Source organism: Lissotriton vulgaris, chromosome 8, assembly GCF_964263255.1.
Source record: "Lissotriton vulgaris chromosome 8, aLisVul1.2, whole genome shotgun sequence".
Lineage (NCBI taxonomy): Eukaryota > Metazoa > Chordata > Amphibia > Caudata > Salamandridae > Lissotriton > Lissotriton vulgaris.
In genome coordinates this window covers 572,312,651-572,330,170 of record NC_141696.1, presented here as the reverse complement: position 1 = coordinate 572,330,170, position 17,520 = coordinate 572,312,651, and the positions used below count along the sequence as shown (strand labels likewise).

General features: G+C 47.0%; 1 protein-coding gene across 1 annotated transcript in view; it reads right to left on the bottom strand.

Annotated features, from left to right (window-relative positions):
* Window positions 1-17,520, bottom strand: part of F7 (coagulation factor VII) — a 236,896-nt gene that overhangs the window by 150,129 nt on the left and 69,247 nt on the right. Inside the window, exon 5 of the mRNA XM_086934404.1 lies at window positions 15,630-15,767. Within this exon, the coding sequence (XP_086790530.1) occupies window positions 15,630-15,767 (138 nt within the window). The remainder of the gene's footprint in view (window positions 1-15,629; window positions 15,768-17,520) is intronic.

Here is a 17,520-nt window from a genome sequence, read left to right as displayed (position 1 = left end):
GATACCAAGTTTTGATTGGGAAAAAGCTGCTGCAGGTGGGCAGTTTCAGTGTGTGGTAGGGAGTGGATTTTCAAGTTCCCTAACTCCCGGGTGTTCAGGTCAGGAAAATTGAGAGACCACCACATGCTCTCCCAAAGATGTTGCGTTTTATGGCTGCGGAATGTAGTTCATAGAAACCTAGGAGAATTAAGGATTCCGTGACCCAAATCTCTTGTAGGCACAAGATGTCCTTTTATCTAAGATAATTGGTTACTGAGGTGAAACCGAAGAGTCTTTTTAGCCCAGTTACATTCCAGGATATAATGGACAACTGTTTGTTGGTTTCCGAGATTCTGGTGCTGATCTGGTGGCAGACGGCCTTTGTGAAGTTAGTGGTGCCGTCAGAGTGACTGATTTTCAGGACAAGTCTAAGTTTCATGACTGGAAATGTGCATTCACCCAATGATGTAAACAGACCTGTGATCAAAGGTACTTGTTATCTTATAAGCGTTAAAAGTTATTGGCTTTGCAGCTAGACTGTTCCCTGGTTGGATGCTCGCTATCCCCCTTAAAATAGAGTAGACTTTGTTCTTTAGCGGGGGTGTTGTTAGCACGTGTGGATATTTCTCGGGTACAGGGAATGCGGTGGCAATGCCCCAGTCTGCCATTATAGTTTGTTTTTCTGGTCTTAACCCTTCCCGGTTGTTACGACTCAGCCCAATTGAGGTTGATTCACCATGAGAATCACTGGGAAGGGTCAAGAACTTGACCCAGGCCGATTGTGTTTCTGCCAGAGTGGGGATATGCTTAAATAAGCGTAGTATATTACCCCTGATTAAGATGTCATGTTGGCCCTTGATGTGATATCTGGATGTGAGAATTACTTTATAGGATATTTTGCTTATTTGATTCGATTTGGGCTGTCCTCTTGGTCCCATCTGAGCAGTAATAGATTTGCAGTTTCAGCCAGCAGCTCCTTGACTGGTCTCCAAACTGAAAGTAGGGCTTTGGAATGACAGGATTGTTGTGTCATGGATCGTCTGGGGGTCCTGGGTGAGAATCCTCTGAGGGATGTGTGCCCTGATAGTAGGACCTTGGGCTAGATGTAGGTAAATCTTTTTTACCAATTCTAAAATACCGAATTTTACAGATTCAGTATTTTAGAATCGGTAAATTAGATGTAGGTAAAAATTCGGTATTTTTTACCGAATCGGTAAGATTCGGTAATTACCGAATCGGTATTTACCGATTCGGTATTTGCCATTGATTCCTATGGGCCTGGAGGCCCATAGGATTGAATGTCAATTACCGAATCAGTAATTACTGATTCGGTAAATACCGAAAAATTCAAGGGTGGCATGGTGTCACTTTGACACCCTGTTGCACCCCTGATTAGTGCTTGTGCTTGTGTGCCTAAAGGCATGTATGTGTGCCACATGGCACAGGTGTAAATGCACATATTTGCATTTATATAGGAATTTGTTATTTACCACCAACTAATAGTTGGTGGTAAATAACGAATCCTTAAAGCCCTGTAGCACTGTTTAATGTGCTACCTACATGTCAAAATACAGATTCGGTAATTTTACCAAATCTGTAATTTTACCAAATCGGTAAATTTACTGATTCGGTAAATTTACCGATTTTGTAAAATTACTGATTCTGTAAAATTACCGAATCTGTATTTTGACATGCCCTACATCTCAGTATCCAAATACCGGTCGGTAACGGCCGAAAATCGTTATTTTCGGCCTTTACCGACCGGTATTTGGATACTTACATCTGGCCCCTTGTTCCATGATCCAGCATCATTGGCAATTATGATATAACTTCATGATGTTTAATAAAGGAACTGGTTGAGTTTCGATTGCCGAACCTTGTAGGCTGTGCAAGTCACTCGTTCGGGTAGTTGGAGGTGATGATCTGTTGGTCGCTTGTTTAGCGACAGTTGCCTTTGACGTTATGAGTGTTAAATTGCTTGAGGCTTTCATTTTGGCAAAGATTGGATAGAGCCGTATTTTGTCGTAGTTTACTTGTGATGTTTTATTGTAGGTTGACAAGAGAGCAACATTTCTGGCGGCTTTGGCCTTTTTCTCTTGTTTATTTAATTTTTTCTTGGCCCTCCTCTAGAGAGGCTCATCTTTAATTTTCTGTGAGAGGGATTTGCCCTCAGGATCCGTGCCTGAGTGTGAAATCCGGGGGCAGAAGCTTGGTCTCAATGTCCTAGTGAAGGGATTGTTGGACACATGTGGAGCTTGATCGATGGGCTTTGTTGGAAATTGCCCAAGTTGGTTTCAATCGGATTAATTTGCAAATCGGCACACTTTGTTGTAGGTGAAATACCACTGTTGTTTGGCGGCCAGATGGCGCTTCCTGATTGTGCCTTTAGTGAGACTACCAAATCAGTTAAAATTGTAGGGAGTGTTGCCCATTTGTCTATGAGGACTGCACACGAGCAGGGCCAGCTATCTTGTTATCACAAGGCTTGTTCTCTATGTGATCCACCTTATTATTCAGTGCACTAGACATTGTGCAATGGTGTATAAGAGATTTGCAGCTCCATTTTAATCGATTGCCCTTGCCATGGAGTGAATTGTTTCTCTTGTTGGAGTTGGTCCTGAGTCATTGATAAAACTACTATTTTGAAGACTTTGAATAGGTGGGGAGGGCTGGGTTTCCCTGGCCGATCTATAAAGCTTTGGAGTGAGCGCCAATGTTCTTTGTATATTTGTTTCCAATTTTTGTAAGAATATCGGTAATAGGTACCCGAGGTTTTGCTGATGCTCTAACACTTCGGACATAGTTGGTCAGTGTCCTGAGGGCTCAGACGGACTTGACTGGACAGGGGACTGCAGAGAGTGTTGTTGTTGACAGTGTATTTGGGCTGTAACAACCTGCTTGTGATTTCATAGGGTAGGAACAGTGATGTCCACAAGTAAATCTCTGGCAAATTTGTATTCATTTTTTGAGGAGCGGCACGGCCTAGGGCAATATGGAGACCGGTGTCTCCCGATGTGGATACATTGCTTTTGGATTGCAAAGGGTTTGCTGTCGAGACGGTTCCCTGAAAGGTCCTTCTTTCAGTTGCTTGCCTTGGCTCTTACCAATGGGTCACACAGGGCAGGAGGATTTCCGCCGTGGTGGCAAAGTTTGTGTAAAATTTGGGTTATGAGGCCTGCTGTTGGAGTCTCTAAAAACGACTTTGGGTCAAGAACTGCGTTCCGTGTGATCCTTAGAATTCTGGGTGATGCTTGCTTCAAAGGCATTATCTTTGCTGTAGCATTTGCTTGATGCTGCAGAGGCTTTTTTTGGTCATACTGCAGTTGAGAGACCCGATTTTTTGTGGCTGTGAGGGGCCATGGCAGGCTTGACCTTCCTCCTTGGAGCTTATGCTGTGCGGTTTTGTATGCCTGGGTTCCGGCTCCGGATGTGGAGGCAGGATGATCTTTAGGGCTATTGACTTTCCCGGGTATTGCGCGAACAGGCCACCACCTCCACCCAGAAACCCAGGTGCAGGCTGTTCGCGCAAATTCCAGTGCCAACAGAGCCACCCCCCCCCACAGGTTTCTGCAGCCACCAACGCCACAGCAGCGGTGACGGCAGTAGCGAACCCAAGGAGTACATTCACTTCTCAGCAGACCTCCATAACCCGGACTCTCAGGAACAGTACTGGCACTTCTCACCAGAAACAATTGAGTAATAAAGTGTTGGACTTGCCCCTTTTTGGCAGGTTCACCCCTGAACTTTTTGCCTTAAGCTCTGACCTAGTGGTAGTGGCTTTAGGCCTCTGGGAACGTTAGCACTGTGGCCCAGTGGAAAGTGTGTGCGCTCTCTGAGTGCATGTGGTGAGACTCTCCGGCCCTCCCATAGGAATGCATGGGGGATAAGTGTGTCCATGGTGATTCCTGGTTTGAGGGGAGTGCAGGGTCGAGTTTAGTATGTATGAAGTTGTGAGAATAAATGCTGTGCAATGGTGTGGGCAGATTTATGGTGACTGGTGGAGAAATGTCACTTTTAGAAGTTGACATTTCTGTGTGCTATGTGTCTGCCTGCCTGATGTAAATTGCATGTCTGGTTTGTGAGCGACAGGAGCCGAGAGGTGTGGGTGGTTCCAGGAAGGGCAGGGTGAGTCAGCTAGGCTGAATGGGACACCTGGGCTGGGAGGAGAAATCCCCTGACACTGAGTAGGACTGTGCCCAGGCTGTACAATGCTGGATCCACCTCCTGTGGTGTGTCTGATCACTGAGCCCTCACCTGACAAAGGGGAAGAGGAGCTTGGCAAAACAAAGTGCTCCAAATCTCCCCTGGACCATTTGCGTGTGGCTCCCCCATGCCCTACATTTGAGACAAAGGATTTGCTAATATAAATATAGGGGCTGTGACCCCAGAAAGTTGTTCAGTTCCTGTTCTGGTGTGCTGTTCCTGACAGAGGGGGTTTGCTTCTGCTGGGCCCAGGGGGAACCGCAATGTGGGCTGCCTCCCTGCTGGAGGGCCCTGTGTGCTGGCCTCTCTGGGCCCAGCTGTGCCCCTGAAACTCTCATGGACTTTTTCTAAAGGAGCTGTGGCTCCTAGCCCCTGAAGAGCGCTATATTTTCTTCAGGAGCTTGTTCTGGCTGCAATTGTGCCCTGGGAGCCCTATATTTAATTATTTCCTGGAAGGTGAAGTGTGGGCTACGCAGTGCTGTGCTGCACGTGGAGATAGAGGGAATCCCGGCGTGAGGGATTCCCCTGTGATGTGGCTGATGCGGGAGCCCATCCGCATTTCTTGTGTATCGAGGCCGGAGCCTACCCCGCCTATATGCTTAAAAAAACCGAGGGGGAGCCCACCCCTCGGTACCTTCATGGCGGGTACCCACCCCGCTTTGCAGCTTTAAATTGAGGAGCGGGTGCCCACCCCACATTTCCGCTGAGGAATCACCACCACGGCCCGAGCCGTGAACCAAAAGCAGGCGCGTCCACCTGACTGTGGGCGGGGCTCCGCGGACAGAAGCAAGGAAGTCGTCCGGAGCCCGCCCGCCCACGTCAAAGCCCTGGTCCCGAGAGAGGGGGCCGGGCAAAGCAAGGAAGAATTCCTGAGCCCTAGGAAAGGGCCCAGGTGAAGGCGGTGGGAAGTCTGTGGCCAGCAGGGGCTCCCATCAGCTGAGGGAGCCCTGCGATGCCAAGGAGAAGACGGAGCCCCACCGCACTGGAGAGGAGCCCTACGCCAGAACCTGGGTGAGGCAAAGAGAGCAGCCCGGTGAGTTGAGATGGCTGGGGGGCTCCGTGTGTGCCATTGTTGGTGCCTGATCGAGGTACAGTGTTGGACCTGTCTCGAGCAGCCCTGCCTGCCAGAACGGCCGCTCCAATATGGGACAAGTTATTTTAACAGTCCAGTTGGGGCCAGAGGGCACCGTAGTGCCCATCCCTTATTTTGATTTCCAGCTGCCCCACTTGCAATAGGGCAGCTGCCACATTTGGGGGCATTGTTGTTTAGAGAGCCTCAAAAGAGGCCCCGAGGGCACAGATGTGCCAGGGCCTAATTGAGTATTCCCAGCTGCCCTGCGAGAGTGCAGGTAGCTGCAACATTTTTGTGCAGTTTTATTTTAGAGAATCCCTGAGTGGGACACAGGAGGCACAGAAGTGCCAGGCCTCTAATGGATTCACAGCTGCCCAGCAAGTAAAGGCCACAGTTCTTTGGGGCATGTTTGGAGAGAGAAGTGAGATGCACTCTTTGGCCCTAGCGCAATAGCGCACTTTTGATTCCGCTGCTAGGCAGCAGCCCTGACATTCTGGACACAGGACGTTTGAGCTCCTTTGAGAAGGCCATTTGGCCAGGGGGGTCAGTGATTATGTGATATTAGGAAATGTGATGCTTTACTGTGATTCATGCCTCTTAATGCATTTGGGGGTGAGATTATGTGCGTAATGTGGTTATGCCAGTGAGATCATTTCCTACTGTGAGTATACCCCTAATGTGAGTTATGCTTAGGAGGTTAGGGTCTACGAGGTTAGACTGATGAGGTTGGAGTACAATGCATTTGGCGCCTAATGTGATACTGTGCATAATGTGGTTTATGTTACAGGCTGATGCTGAGTACCGTGGTTACCAGGGATTACTGGTTGTACGTTTATAGGTTTTACTCTTACTAAGTTCACTTTGTGATGGTTCTGATAGTGGTCCATTGGGCCCTGTCAGGTGTATATAATCATGTGTAAATATGACCTAGTGCCAGGTGGTACCATGTATATTATGTGAGTATTATTCTAATGTATAATGATACTACAAAGTCTATTTTTTACATAACCTTGTGTGGAGTTCCTTTTGTGGTGTGAATAGGATGTTGTTGCTGTGTGCGTGCGCAAATGCTTCACACATGGCCTCCGGGATAAGCCTGACTGCTCGTGCCAAGCTACCAAGGGGGTGAGCAGGGGTTATCTTTGGCGTGTAACTCCATTGCCCTGACTAGAGTGGTGGTCTCTGCCTAGCTTTGGTGCAAGCCTTAGCCAACCAGAGATCCCATTTCTAACATTGGTTGTCAACGGTGAGGATAGGACTTGCATTTGCGCAGTACCACAGCAACAACTGGCTGCACTCCAAAACTCTGCATTTTAGATAATCACATGGAGAGGGATTACTGTGTTTAAGTTTGTTTTAAGTATAATTTCCTTGAAATGTGTTTCTTGTGCACTATGAGTTGGGTGTCCTGCTAAGGACAGAAACCAGAGAATCCGGAGGAGTGACTGCCCTTGTGCAGACTGCTATTGGGTTGGCCTGAAGCTGAAGGAGGGACTGTCCTTGGACCATTGCACTGGTTTTTGGGTTGGCCTAATGCTGAAGGAGTGACTGCCCCTGTGCTGTCGGCTGATTCTTGGGTTGGCCTACAGTTGGGACTTAATTGGTATGGAGTAACTAGCTCAGCAGTGTAGATTATCCCCTAAGTGCAGTATATGTATGGATTGACCAGCAAGGGTGGGATCCAGTAGTGGCAGCAGAAGTGAGTCCAGTGCATGAAGTCCCAGTCCCTTTCCCAGAGTATGGTACCTGGTGCTCAGTAAGAGGGGTGCTGGTTGAGATTCAGGGGCAGTAAGGAACTGTCTCACCAGTCTGGGGGGTGTGTGTGGATGAGTGGTGTGGTGCACTGGACGATTGAGTGTGAGTTCTCTGAAATAAGGAGCTTGCACAGGAGGTGGACCTCTAGCTGTGTGCTAGAGGCCCAGCAGAGGCATTGGGGAGGGATTCCAAAAGAAGTGGCTGAGGTGTCTTCCAGCCCAGAGTGGTGGAAGAGGTTCAGAGTAGCCCAGCTTGGTTTTGGTATAATGGGAGGGGTGTAGGGACTCACGTTCTGTCTCAGAGAAGAAGGAGTGAGTGTGGAACTGCATGTCTCAAGGTTCCCGAAACCCCATCTCAAGACTTGAATGGTTCCTGAGGGGAACACCAGGTTGGGAGCCTAGGCTGTACTGATAGACCATTTGAGGAGAATCTCCTAGTGTCTGGAGAAGGTGGATCGTCTGTAATCAGAGCTCCAGTAGTTCTGGTGTCTGGCAGTACCGCTCCAGTTGGGAAGAATCAGAGGTCCAGAGTGAGGGGTGAGAGGGGGAAAGAGTCCCCAGTGTAGAGCAGTGGGTCAGGGGCCAGCCAGAAGGCCTGAGTGGCCAATGATTGGCGATGGTGACGCAACTTCTGTCCTGGGAGATCTGCACGCACTGTCAGATGGACAGGAGGTCATGAGATCTGCGCCAGGCAGACTGTCACACAAACCATTAGTCATGTGTCACCCTTGGGGGGCATGTGTGCTCCCCGTGAAGTCCTGGTTCGCTGGGCATCTGACCAAAGGGTAGTGTCCCTGGGTTGGGGAGCCAGGAGCAGGTGTTTCCTGACCTGGACGGCCTCTGGGCACTTTAGCACTGTGGCCCAGTGTAAAGTGCGTGCGCTCTCTGAGTGTGTGTGTGGTGAAATTGGCCTGCCCTCCTATAGGAATGCATGGGCAATAAGTTTGTCCATGGTAATTCCTGGTATGAGAGGTGTGTAGGGTCGAGTTTAGTATGTATGAACTCGTGAGAATAAATGCTGCGCAATGGTGAGCGCAGATTTATGGTGACTGGTGGAGAAATGCCACTTTTAGAAGTTGGCATTTTTGTGTGCTACGTGTCTGCCTGCCTGATGTGAATTGCATGTCTGGCTTGTGAATGACAGGAGCTGGGAGGTGTGGGCGGCTCCATGAGGGGAAGGGTGAGTCCGCTAGGCTGAATGGCAAACCTGGGCTGACAGTAGTGGGAGGAGAAATCCCCTAACTCTGAATTGGACTGTGCCCTGGCTATACAATGCTGGCTCCGCCCCCTGTGGTGTGTCTGATCACTGAGCCCCCATATGACAAAAAGGAAGAGGAGCTTGATAAAACAAAGTACTCCAAATCCCCCCTGGACCAGTTGCTTCTGGTTCCCCCATGCCCTGCACTTGAGACAAAGGATTTGCTAATATAACTATAGGGGCTGTGACCCAACAAAGTTGTTCAGTTTCTGTTCCGGTGTGCTGTTCCTGGCGGAGGGGGCTTGCTCCTGCTGGGGCCCAGGAGGTACAGCCATGGGGGCTGCTTCCCTGCTGGAGGGCCCTGTGTGCTGGCCTCCCTGTGCCCAGCTATGCCCTGAAACTCTCATGGGCTGTTTCTAAAGGAGCTGTGGTTCCTAGCCCTTGAAGCTTTTTCTGGCTGTCTTTGCGCCCTGGGAGCGCTATATTTAATTATTTCCTGGATGGAGAAGTATGGGCTACGCAGTGCTGTGCTGCATGTGGAGATAAGCGGAATCCTGGCGAGAGGGACTCCCCCGTGATGCGGCTGAGGCGGGAGCCCACCGGCATTCCTTGTGTATCGAGGTGGAAGCCTACCCCGCCTTTATGCTTAAAAAACAGAGCGGGAGCCCACCCCGCATCAGTACCTTCACAGCGGGTTCCCATCCCACTTTGCGGCTTTATATTGAGGAACGGGTGCTCACCCCGCATTTCCGCTTAAGAATTACCACCGCTGCTCCGAGCCATGAACTAAAAGCAGGCGCCTCTGCCTGAATGTGAGCGGGGCTCTGCAGACAAAAGCAGGAAAACGTCCGGAGCCTGCCCGCCCACGTCAAAGCCCTGTTCCCAAGAGAGGGGACCGGGCAAAGCAAGGAAGAAGTCCTGAGCCCTAGGAAAGTGCCCAGGTGAAGGCGGTGAGAAGTCTGTGGCCAGGAGGGGCTCCAGTGAGCTGAGGGAGTCCCATGATGCCCAGGAAAAGATGGAGCCCTACCACACAGGGTGAGGCAAAGAGAGTAGCCCGGTGAGTTGAGATGGCTGGAGGGCTCTGTGTATGCAATTGTTGGTGCCTGATCGAGGCACAGTGTCGCACCAGTCTCGAGCGGCCCTGCCTGCCAGGACGGCCGCTCCAACGTGGGGCGGCCGAGAGCACCATAGTGCCAGGCCCTTATTTTGATTTCCAGCTGCCACGGTTGCTAGAGGCAGCTGCCACGTTTGTGGGGCATGGTTGTTTGGTGTTTAGAAAGCCTCAAAAGAGGCCCCGAGGGCACAGTTGTGCCAGGGCCTTATTGATTATCCCCAGCTGCCCTGCATGTCGCAAATACTCTGAATCAGAGTTTGCAACTTTTCCAATGCACTAATCCTATTATTGGAGTTTGTAAAGTTTTATTGATTCCTAAAATTAAATTGTGACTGGAAATAAATTAGGTATTCAGAAGTGGCTTGTTATGGGCATCACTTCCATATACTAAATAGGTACTTATGACAAATAGGGACCCTTGCCTCTAGTCAGGGTAAGAGGGTACACTCCTAAAATAACCCCTGCTCACCCCCTTGGTAGCTTGGCATTAGCAGACAGGCTTATCACAGAGGCAGTGTGTAAAGCATTTGTGAACTCATACAGTAATCCAGTGACAACACTACAGATGGACAAAACACAGTTGTATATTAAAAATAAGTATTCTTTATATAGATTTAACACAAGACCACAAACAACAAAAATCCACAATACTATCTGATAATGGTAGAATTAGCTTAGTTCTGTTTAGATCTTAAAATGCAACACTTTGAGTCAATTTACCTTAAGATGCGACACGCAGGGCAACGAAAGTGTTGCAAGGATGGTGATGCAATGATTCCTTACTGCGTTTCCTGGGCGATACGGCGAGCAGCGCCGCGATGCGATGACATTTTGGTGCAAAGAATTAAATACGTTGTTTTCTTCTTGATGCGGCATGCTTCTCCAATATTGTGAAAAGTCTCGACTCGATGTGTCAGTTGCAACAGCGACACCCTTGTTCCGTGGTGCGACAACAGCGGCTTTGGCTGCGAAACTCTTCTCCAACGATGCGAGACGCTTCCGCTCGATGCAACAGCTGCAGTGGCGACACCCTTGTTCCGTGATGCGACGACTGCAGCTCCGACGGTGGCACGCTCCTCCGTGGATGCGAGGCGCTTCTCTTGATGCAGTGCAATGAGACAGGTACAGCGGCGACATCCACAATGCGACGGCAGCGGCTGCAACTGCAAAACGCTTCTTATTCGTTGCGAGACGTTTCTCTCGATGCGGGGCAATGCGACAGCTACAGCCGCGAAATCCACGCTGCGACAGCTATGGCTGCGACACGCTTCTTCTTCATTACGAGATGCTTCTCTTGATGAGGTACAATGCGACAGGTACAGCGGTGACATTCTCGATGCGACGGCAGGGACGGTGACACGCTTCTTCTTCGTTGCTAGACGCTTCCAGCTCCTAGCGACATGCAGTCCCTCTGAAGGCCCAAAACAGCAGCAGGCACTTCCAAAGAGCTCTTGGGGAGCTGGTGGCTGAAGTCTGTTGTCCCTGAGATTTCAGCAGGAGGCAAGCTCTTCTCTCAAGCCCTTGGAGATCCTTAACAAGTTGAATAAAGTACACAAAGTTCCTTTCACCTTTCTTTGGCACTCAGGCAACCACTGCAGGCCAATCCCCCAAGCAGCACTTCAGCTTAGGGATAATCTCTGCTCAGTTTTCTTCTGGTTCCACTCCTCAGCAAAGGTTTCTTCTTGTTGTCCAAAAAGTGATCTAAATTCTTTGGAACACGGTCCCAATACTTATACCCCAAAATCCTTTGTTCTCTGAAGGCAGAGAGGCATTTGCCTTGTCCAAATCAGTTCTGGTCAGTCCTGGAGCACTCTGTTAACATGACTCCTTCTTTCCTTTCACAGTGCAGGGCAGAAACATCAGACACCCCACAGGAGATGGAGCCAGCATTGTGGAGGAAAGGCACAGATCTATTCAGGTCCCAGGTGCAACTCCTCCCTCCCATCTGCATGCAGATCTCTCTATTCACCACTGGGCTGACTCATTCTGTTTCCTGGAATCCCCCAGCCCTGTCACTCAAACACCAGACAGGGAATACACATCCTAGCAGAGGCAGGCCTGGATAGTTAGGCAAAAAAATACCTACTTTCTAAAAGTGATATTTTCAAAGACAGAATGTTAAAACCAACTCCACTAAAAGATGTATTTTATCATTCTGAGTACAGGCATACTAAACTCTCATTTCTACCATGTTCCCTGAGTCGGTTAGGATTATAAAATGTAATAATCTAACCGCACATTCTGGCCTATGGAGAACAGGTAGCCTTGCAATAATGAAAAACGAAAATGGCTGTAATTCACTATTAGGACATGCCACACACGCCAAGGCTTGTCCTATCTTATACTTACAATGCACCCTGCGCTTGGGCCTACTATAGGGGTGTCTGACATGAAGAAAAGGGAAGGTTTAGGGACTGGCAAGTGGGTGCACTTGCCCAGTCAGCCTGGCAGTGCCAGACTGCACACAGGCTCTGCAATGGCAAGCCTTAGACACACTTTTACAGGCTGCTTCTGTTGGTGTCTAACTAGTGCTGCAAGCCCACCAGCAGCATTTGGTTTACAAGCCCTGGGCACTCCTGGTGCACTGTACTAGGGTCTGACAGGTAAACCAAACCATCCAATCATGGAATCACTAATTCATACATCAATTTACAATAGGGAGAGCATATGCACTTTAGCACTGATCAGCAGTGGTAAAGTTCCCAGAGTCATAAAACCAACAAAAACAGGTCAGAGAAAGTACAGGAGGAAGGCAAAAGTTCAGGGATGACCCTGAAAAGAGGGCCAAGTCCAACAGGTATCCATTGTATCAATAGTTTGCACTGTAATTCTTGTTGCAAACCTTTAAAAGTTAAGAGCTTCAAAGTTGGGGTGTTAATACATTTGCAGAGTGGGAGGGGTCTCCTTTATGTTGGCCTTGGCAATTTTTTCAGGGTCTCCCCCCAAACATTTGCCTTCTTGTTGCTGAACCCATTGTTGTTGCCATTAGTACTCTGTGCACTTTTTCATGCTAACCAGTTATAAACTGTGTGTGATCACTCCGAAAAACATGTTATAGTTGACTTATATCTCATGGGAGTATTTAATTTACTTGTAAATCACTACTAAATGGTACTACACGTACCAAGGGCCTTAAAGTAAATGCTATTAGGGCGCCTTCAACGCTCGTTGTGCCACCCAGGCAAGTTATATACCTCAGTTCAAATCACTACGAATCAGAATGTACTTAATGGTGCTATGGATGTACTAATGATCCATGAGAACAAGTTAGTTAATTGTAAGACCTAATAAAACATAAGCTAAGCTAAATGAAATGAAATTGACTTTAAAAAAGGGCAAGTGCATGGTCGAAACCACAAAACAATGCAATGCCTTACAAACTAGTGAAGTCGATGTAACAATCAGGCTATGGAGTGGCTGGCAATATTGTAACAGATAAGTCACTTGGTGTGTAGTGTAAAGGTTTTCTGGATCGCTCCATTATTAAATTAATCATATTTCAAGATTTTAAAAAGTTTGACTGTTTTTAAAATTCTGAAATTGTTTGCATGAGGATGCTTACTTATCAGCCACGGCTCCTCTTTAGTAGCTTTGGGTCGTTGCCCCGCTCATATTTTCCCCCCGAATTTGCCGCAAAATAAATATTTTCTTTTTCCCCCAGCCACGCAGTCCTGCGGCATCAGATTTTTCATTTAGCCAAAGTTGGGTAGTTCCGCATCATGTTGGGGGAGGGTGGAGCTTCAAAGTAATTAAGTCATCCGTGATGCAAACTAACACTCAAGCCTGAAAGGAGTATGCATGTCAGGTTGGCCTCTTCCTTTCAGTGTCCAACCCGACATGCGCATTACAGGCCTCCTAGCCTCCCTGCCCGTCAAATAGTGAGCAAGGTGAGTGAATCACAGACACAGCCATCTTTGCTTATAATGAGCGCTCTAATCACCTGCCCGATCCAATCATGGTGCTGCTCTTAGCAGTGGAGCAGCGGCTGGTTTGGCCTGGATACGCCTCTGGCTGAGTGGCCCTGCACTTGAGGAGGCGCAGGGTGGGGTAGTTCAGGTCAATGGATGTATGGCTAGTCACTGGATGGCAATATAATTAAAGCTTGCAGTGATTGGCCATTCTGTCCATTTGCTCCATTCTCTGTGGCTTCTTTGCATTCAGGCACAGGTCCATGAAGAGATGGAGTCGGGGAGACGAAGTTATGGTGGTGGCTGACCCAACTAGCCCTAACCAGAAAATTAAGAGGCGGAACCGGCACTCTTGCGAAGGTAAAATGTGTAAGGATTTTTTTTTAAAGTTGATGTCAGTTAATATTGTTCAAATCTTCGCCACTGACCGCTCATGCCCCTGCCGGACCAACTCCCTTTGTTCTTGAATGACCTCAATGACAGCCATTATGTCTTGTCACACCACCTGCTTTAATGCTTCGGATCACTGAGACTCAACTCTCTCCACCATCATAATCATTTTTTCGCTGTGACCCATGTCCCTGTATCCTTTCCATCACCTGCCTGCAAAACGCAATCTCTAAAGGCATTGGTACATACATACCATCAAAAGAGGGGACAACTGTACCTCAAGCTCATGAAAATTCACAGGCAGGACTGGCACACTCTTAAAATCATGCTTATATCTAGCACCCGCTATCACCCTTGCACTAAACCCCTCCATCTGACTTTTTTTTACAGTCAACTCTCCACCCACACATAACCTCATCGACCCATTCCCTGCTTTGATTTGCACTTTTGTCACCTTTAGGATCTCTGTACTCCCTTCATTTTATATTTCTTCTGGATCTGGCTGGGCCTCCCTCTCTCTTTCTTCATCTGTGTTGGTGGGCATGCCCCACGTGTAATGCATGGTTCCTGTCCTCTTTTCTGCTTTTCCTGACTCATACCTTTCCTACACCTATCTCAGAACTAGAATTCCAGATCTGTCATGCAGCCTCTTGACACGGGTGTGCCATGTCTCCAATCCACCATCTTAAACTTTTAACAGCTTCTTTTGTCTCTTTAACCCTATCTGCCACACTTTCTGAGTTCTACAGTGTGCTTTAATCCTCATCAGCCAAGCAATAAATACAAAGCATTTGTCAGGACGAGGGCCAGAGGGCCTTGTAACAGATTACATGATTTGTGTGGCTTCAGGCTGTATTCTGTGTTGTGCTGTAAACTTTGGAAAGGGAACTCTTGGCCTTGCCTGTGATGTTGTGACCAGGCCGGGAGCCAGCAGATCTGTGTTGAACAGCCTGATCTATAGCAGGTGCAATGGCCACTACATTGCACCAAGAGGCTTGTATCTACTGATAAAAGTATGGAGCTTACAATGTGTGGAAAAATAGCTTTTTGTTCTTTCCTAACTGGTGATATAGTTTGAAACATTTGTACAGTTTATTTGGAGGTCCTTATTGCATTTTGTTGTGTTACAAATGTGTTTTAATAATACAGCCTTTTCCTGAGTTTCACACCTTCTTTAGCACAGCAAGATTGTGACACATTTCCCATTACAAAATCCTCTCACTTTGCAGTCAGAGCAAACAATAACAAGATAAAGACACATTTTAAAGGCCTCTCTACTTCTTAGTCACCTGAACTCCAGCATGGCTATTTTTGCCTAACATGTTTTTCTCAACACTTTAACTACTAGGGAACCTCTACAATCCCTTTTTACTTAAGCAATTTTTCACAGCGTACTATGATTTAACTTTGAAGAAATCTGTGAGGTACTCAGCATTGTTATCTCAAAGTATGTTATGAAGTTTTGTGGTTATAATGAATAAGCAGCTACCTATGACAGTATCATATTAAATCTCTTTATTAATGTCATAACTGCATTTTCACTATTGATTTATTAACATACTTTCTTTCTCAAATTGATTGAAAATGCACCAATTGTACACTCTTTAAAAAAAAATGGGGGGTGGGGAGAACCCCCCGTCCGAGTTTATATCAGTATGGCTCGCTCGCTGTCAAAGGGCTCTCATTATGAACTTTTACGCTGCACCACTTTCAGATGTCACCAGATGCCACTGTTACTTATTATAATAATTGTAGTTGTTTTGTTTAAAAGAATAATCTGTTGATTTGTGAATCCTTTAGTTTACTAAGAATAACAGAGCTAGACACTTAGAACATTCTCATTAGGTCTCTAATTAATTTATTTAGTCATTTGTGAGGGGCAGCATACAATAGCAGAAAATAAAAAAGAGTAATAGCTACACAAAGCCACATCTTAGCCCAGTATGCTGCAGAAATATATACATTGAGCAATAAATAATACAAATATCCTTGCATGCTGAACATACAGTACCTGCTGGGATGCATGACACACCATCATCTGATAAAGTATATCCATCGGCACACCAACACTCACGAATGGTAGTTGTGTCACGGCAGAATTGTTCACATTGGCCATTATCATAAAGGCACTTTAAAGTCATATTAAGTGCTGAAAATACATTAAAAACTTATGATGAGAGAGATTACGTCATTCAGAGTATACGTAAAACATTGAAACTGAAAACATATTACTGAACAAGTGCTTCTTGGAACATAAACAAATCTCCTTTCTATCACACAAGTGGAGAACAGTACAGCTAATAAAACATTGGAATATTGAACGTGTCACTGAAAACAATGGAGTTCTCCGGGCTTCTAGAGGTCGGTTGGAGCACTGAGCATCAACATTCCAATATTTCACAAAAGTCTCACAGAGTCCGAGGGGATTTTACCCTCCTTGCGCTCCGTGAGGCCTTTGTTTTACAAATTAGAACATTCTGCCCTCTAGTGGCAAATGTTCTAATAGCATTAGAGCCCTCTGTATTGGGCTCCACATGCCATTAAAGGCCTGCTTCCTTGTTAAAGGCCCTTGCCTCTGGCTCGGCCCTTTAACGCTGAAGCAGGCCTTAATAGCCAACAGAGCCTGTTAGGGCAGGCTCTAAGGCTATAATAAAACATTAAAATGTTGGAAGCTACATTGAAAACAATGAAGTGGTTGAGGGCTAATAATGGTCTGTATAAGCCTTTTCCTCTAACATTCTAATGTTTACATTTCTGTATATCCTTTTCTAATTTAGAACATTCTACGCTCAGTGGGTGGAATGTCTAAATAACCTTAAAGCCTTGGGTTTTAATGGTTGTTAAAGGCCTTTTCCCACAAGTTTTAGGCCTTAGCCTGCAGCTCGGGCCTATAACTTGGGGTTAACCCATTGGCAACATGCCAAAAGGCTATATTGATTTAATCTGGGGATCTTGAGCATATCGTACACATCAGGAAATGCGCAAGGATTCTCAGAGCTCCAGAAAAATAGCATTTTGCCAGTTGAAGTGCTCCCAACAAACTGAAAACATTGGGTAGTCCAGTAATTTCACAGGACCAATATATTGCGATATAACAGCTTAGCCTTACCTCATATCATTATAGTGCTTGTCATAGCCATAGCATTGCCCTAGTATTTCAAGAATGAGGGCTATTCGATCAATTCCTTTCTCATAAGTGATTATCAAGTGAAAATGGTGGTGACCAAACGGGAGCGTTTCTAAAATAGGGCATGACCAGAAGTAAAAAGGAAATAAATGAAGAAGTGAAATGTGACCAACAAAGTGATGATGAGTCAGTGAAGGATAGTGGGTGAAAGTGAGGACAAGACAAACCCATTAAATTTACATTCTTCCTGGATTATCAGGAGCACAGTAAATCTTTTAACCTTAAAGAGGGGCAAGTACAATTCTATGGCAGGACCCGGAGGCGATGATTAGGCTTATCTCTTTTCGCTTTATTCACATAAAGTTACTCCAGCAGCCATTTTAAGTATGTAGATATCATTAAAAAAAACTATAACTTCCATGAACCTTAGGGAGTGACATCGTCATAAATGGAGCGCACACCGCTAGCCCCTCCTCCGGATCGCCCCTCGGGACTCTGGTACTTGCAGTTCTTCAGTGGATCACCCAGGTGGGTGCAAGTCGGTACTTGTAGGACTGATGAATCTCTAGACCCGATACATGTCCCGGGTTTTAGGATATCGCCCGAGACATGTCTCGGGTTTCGGGATGACTTCCCTCATCAGTAGAGAAAGATTGTTTAGGGGTGGAAGAGAAGGCCGCCACACAACAGTCAAAGGCTTCGATGCCAGAACCGGCTTGCAGGTGCGTCTTCCAAGAGCCCGTCGGCCCAAAGCTCAAGGGAGCCGTATTGTGTT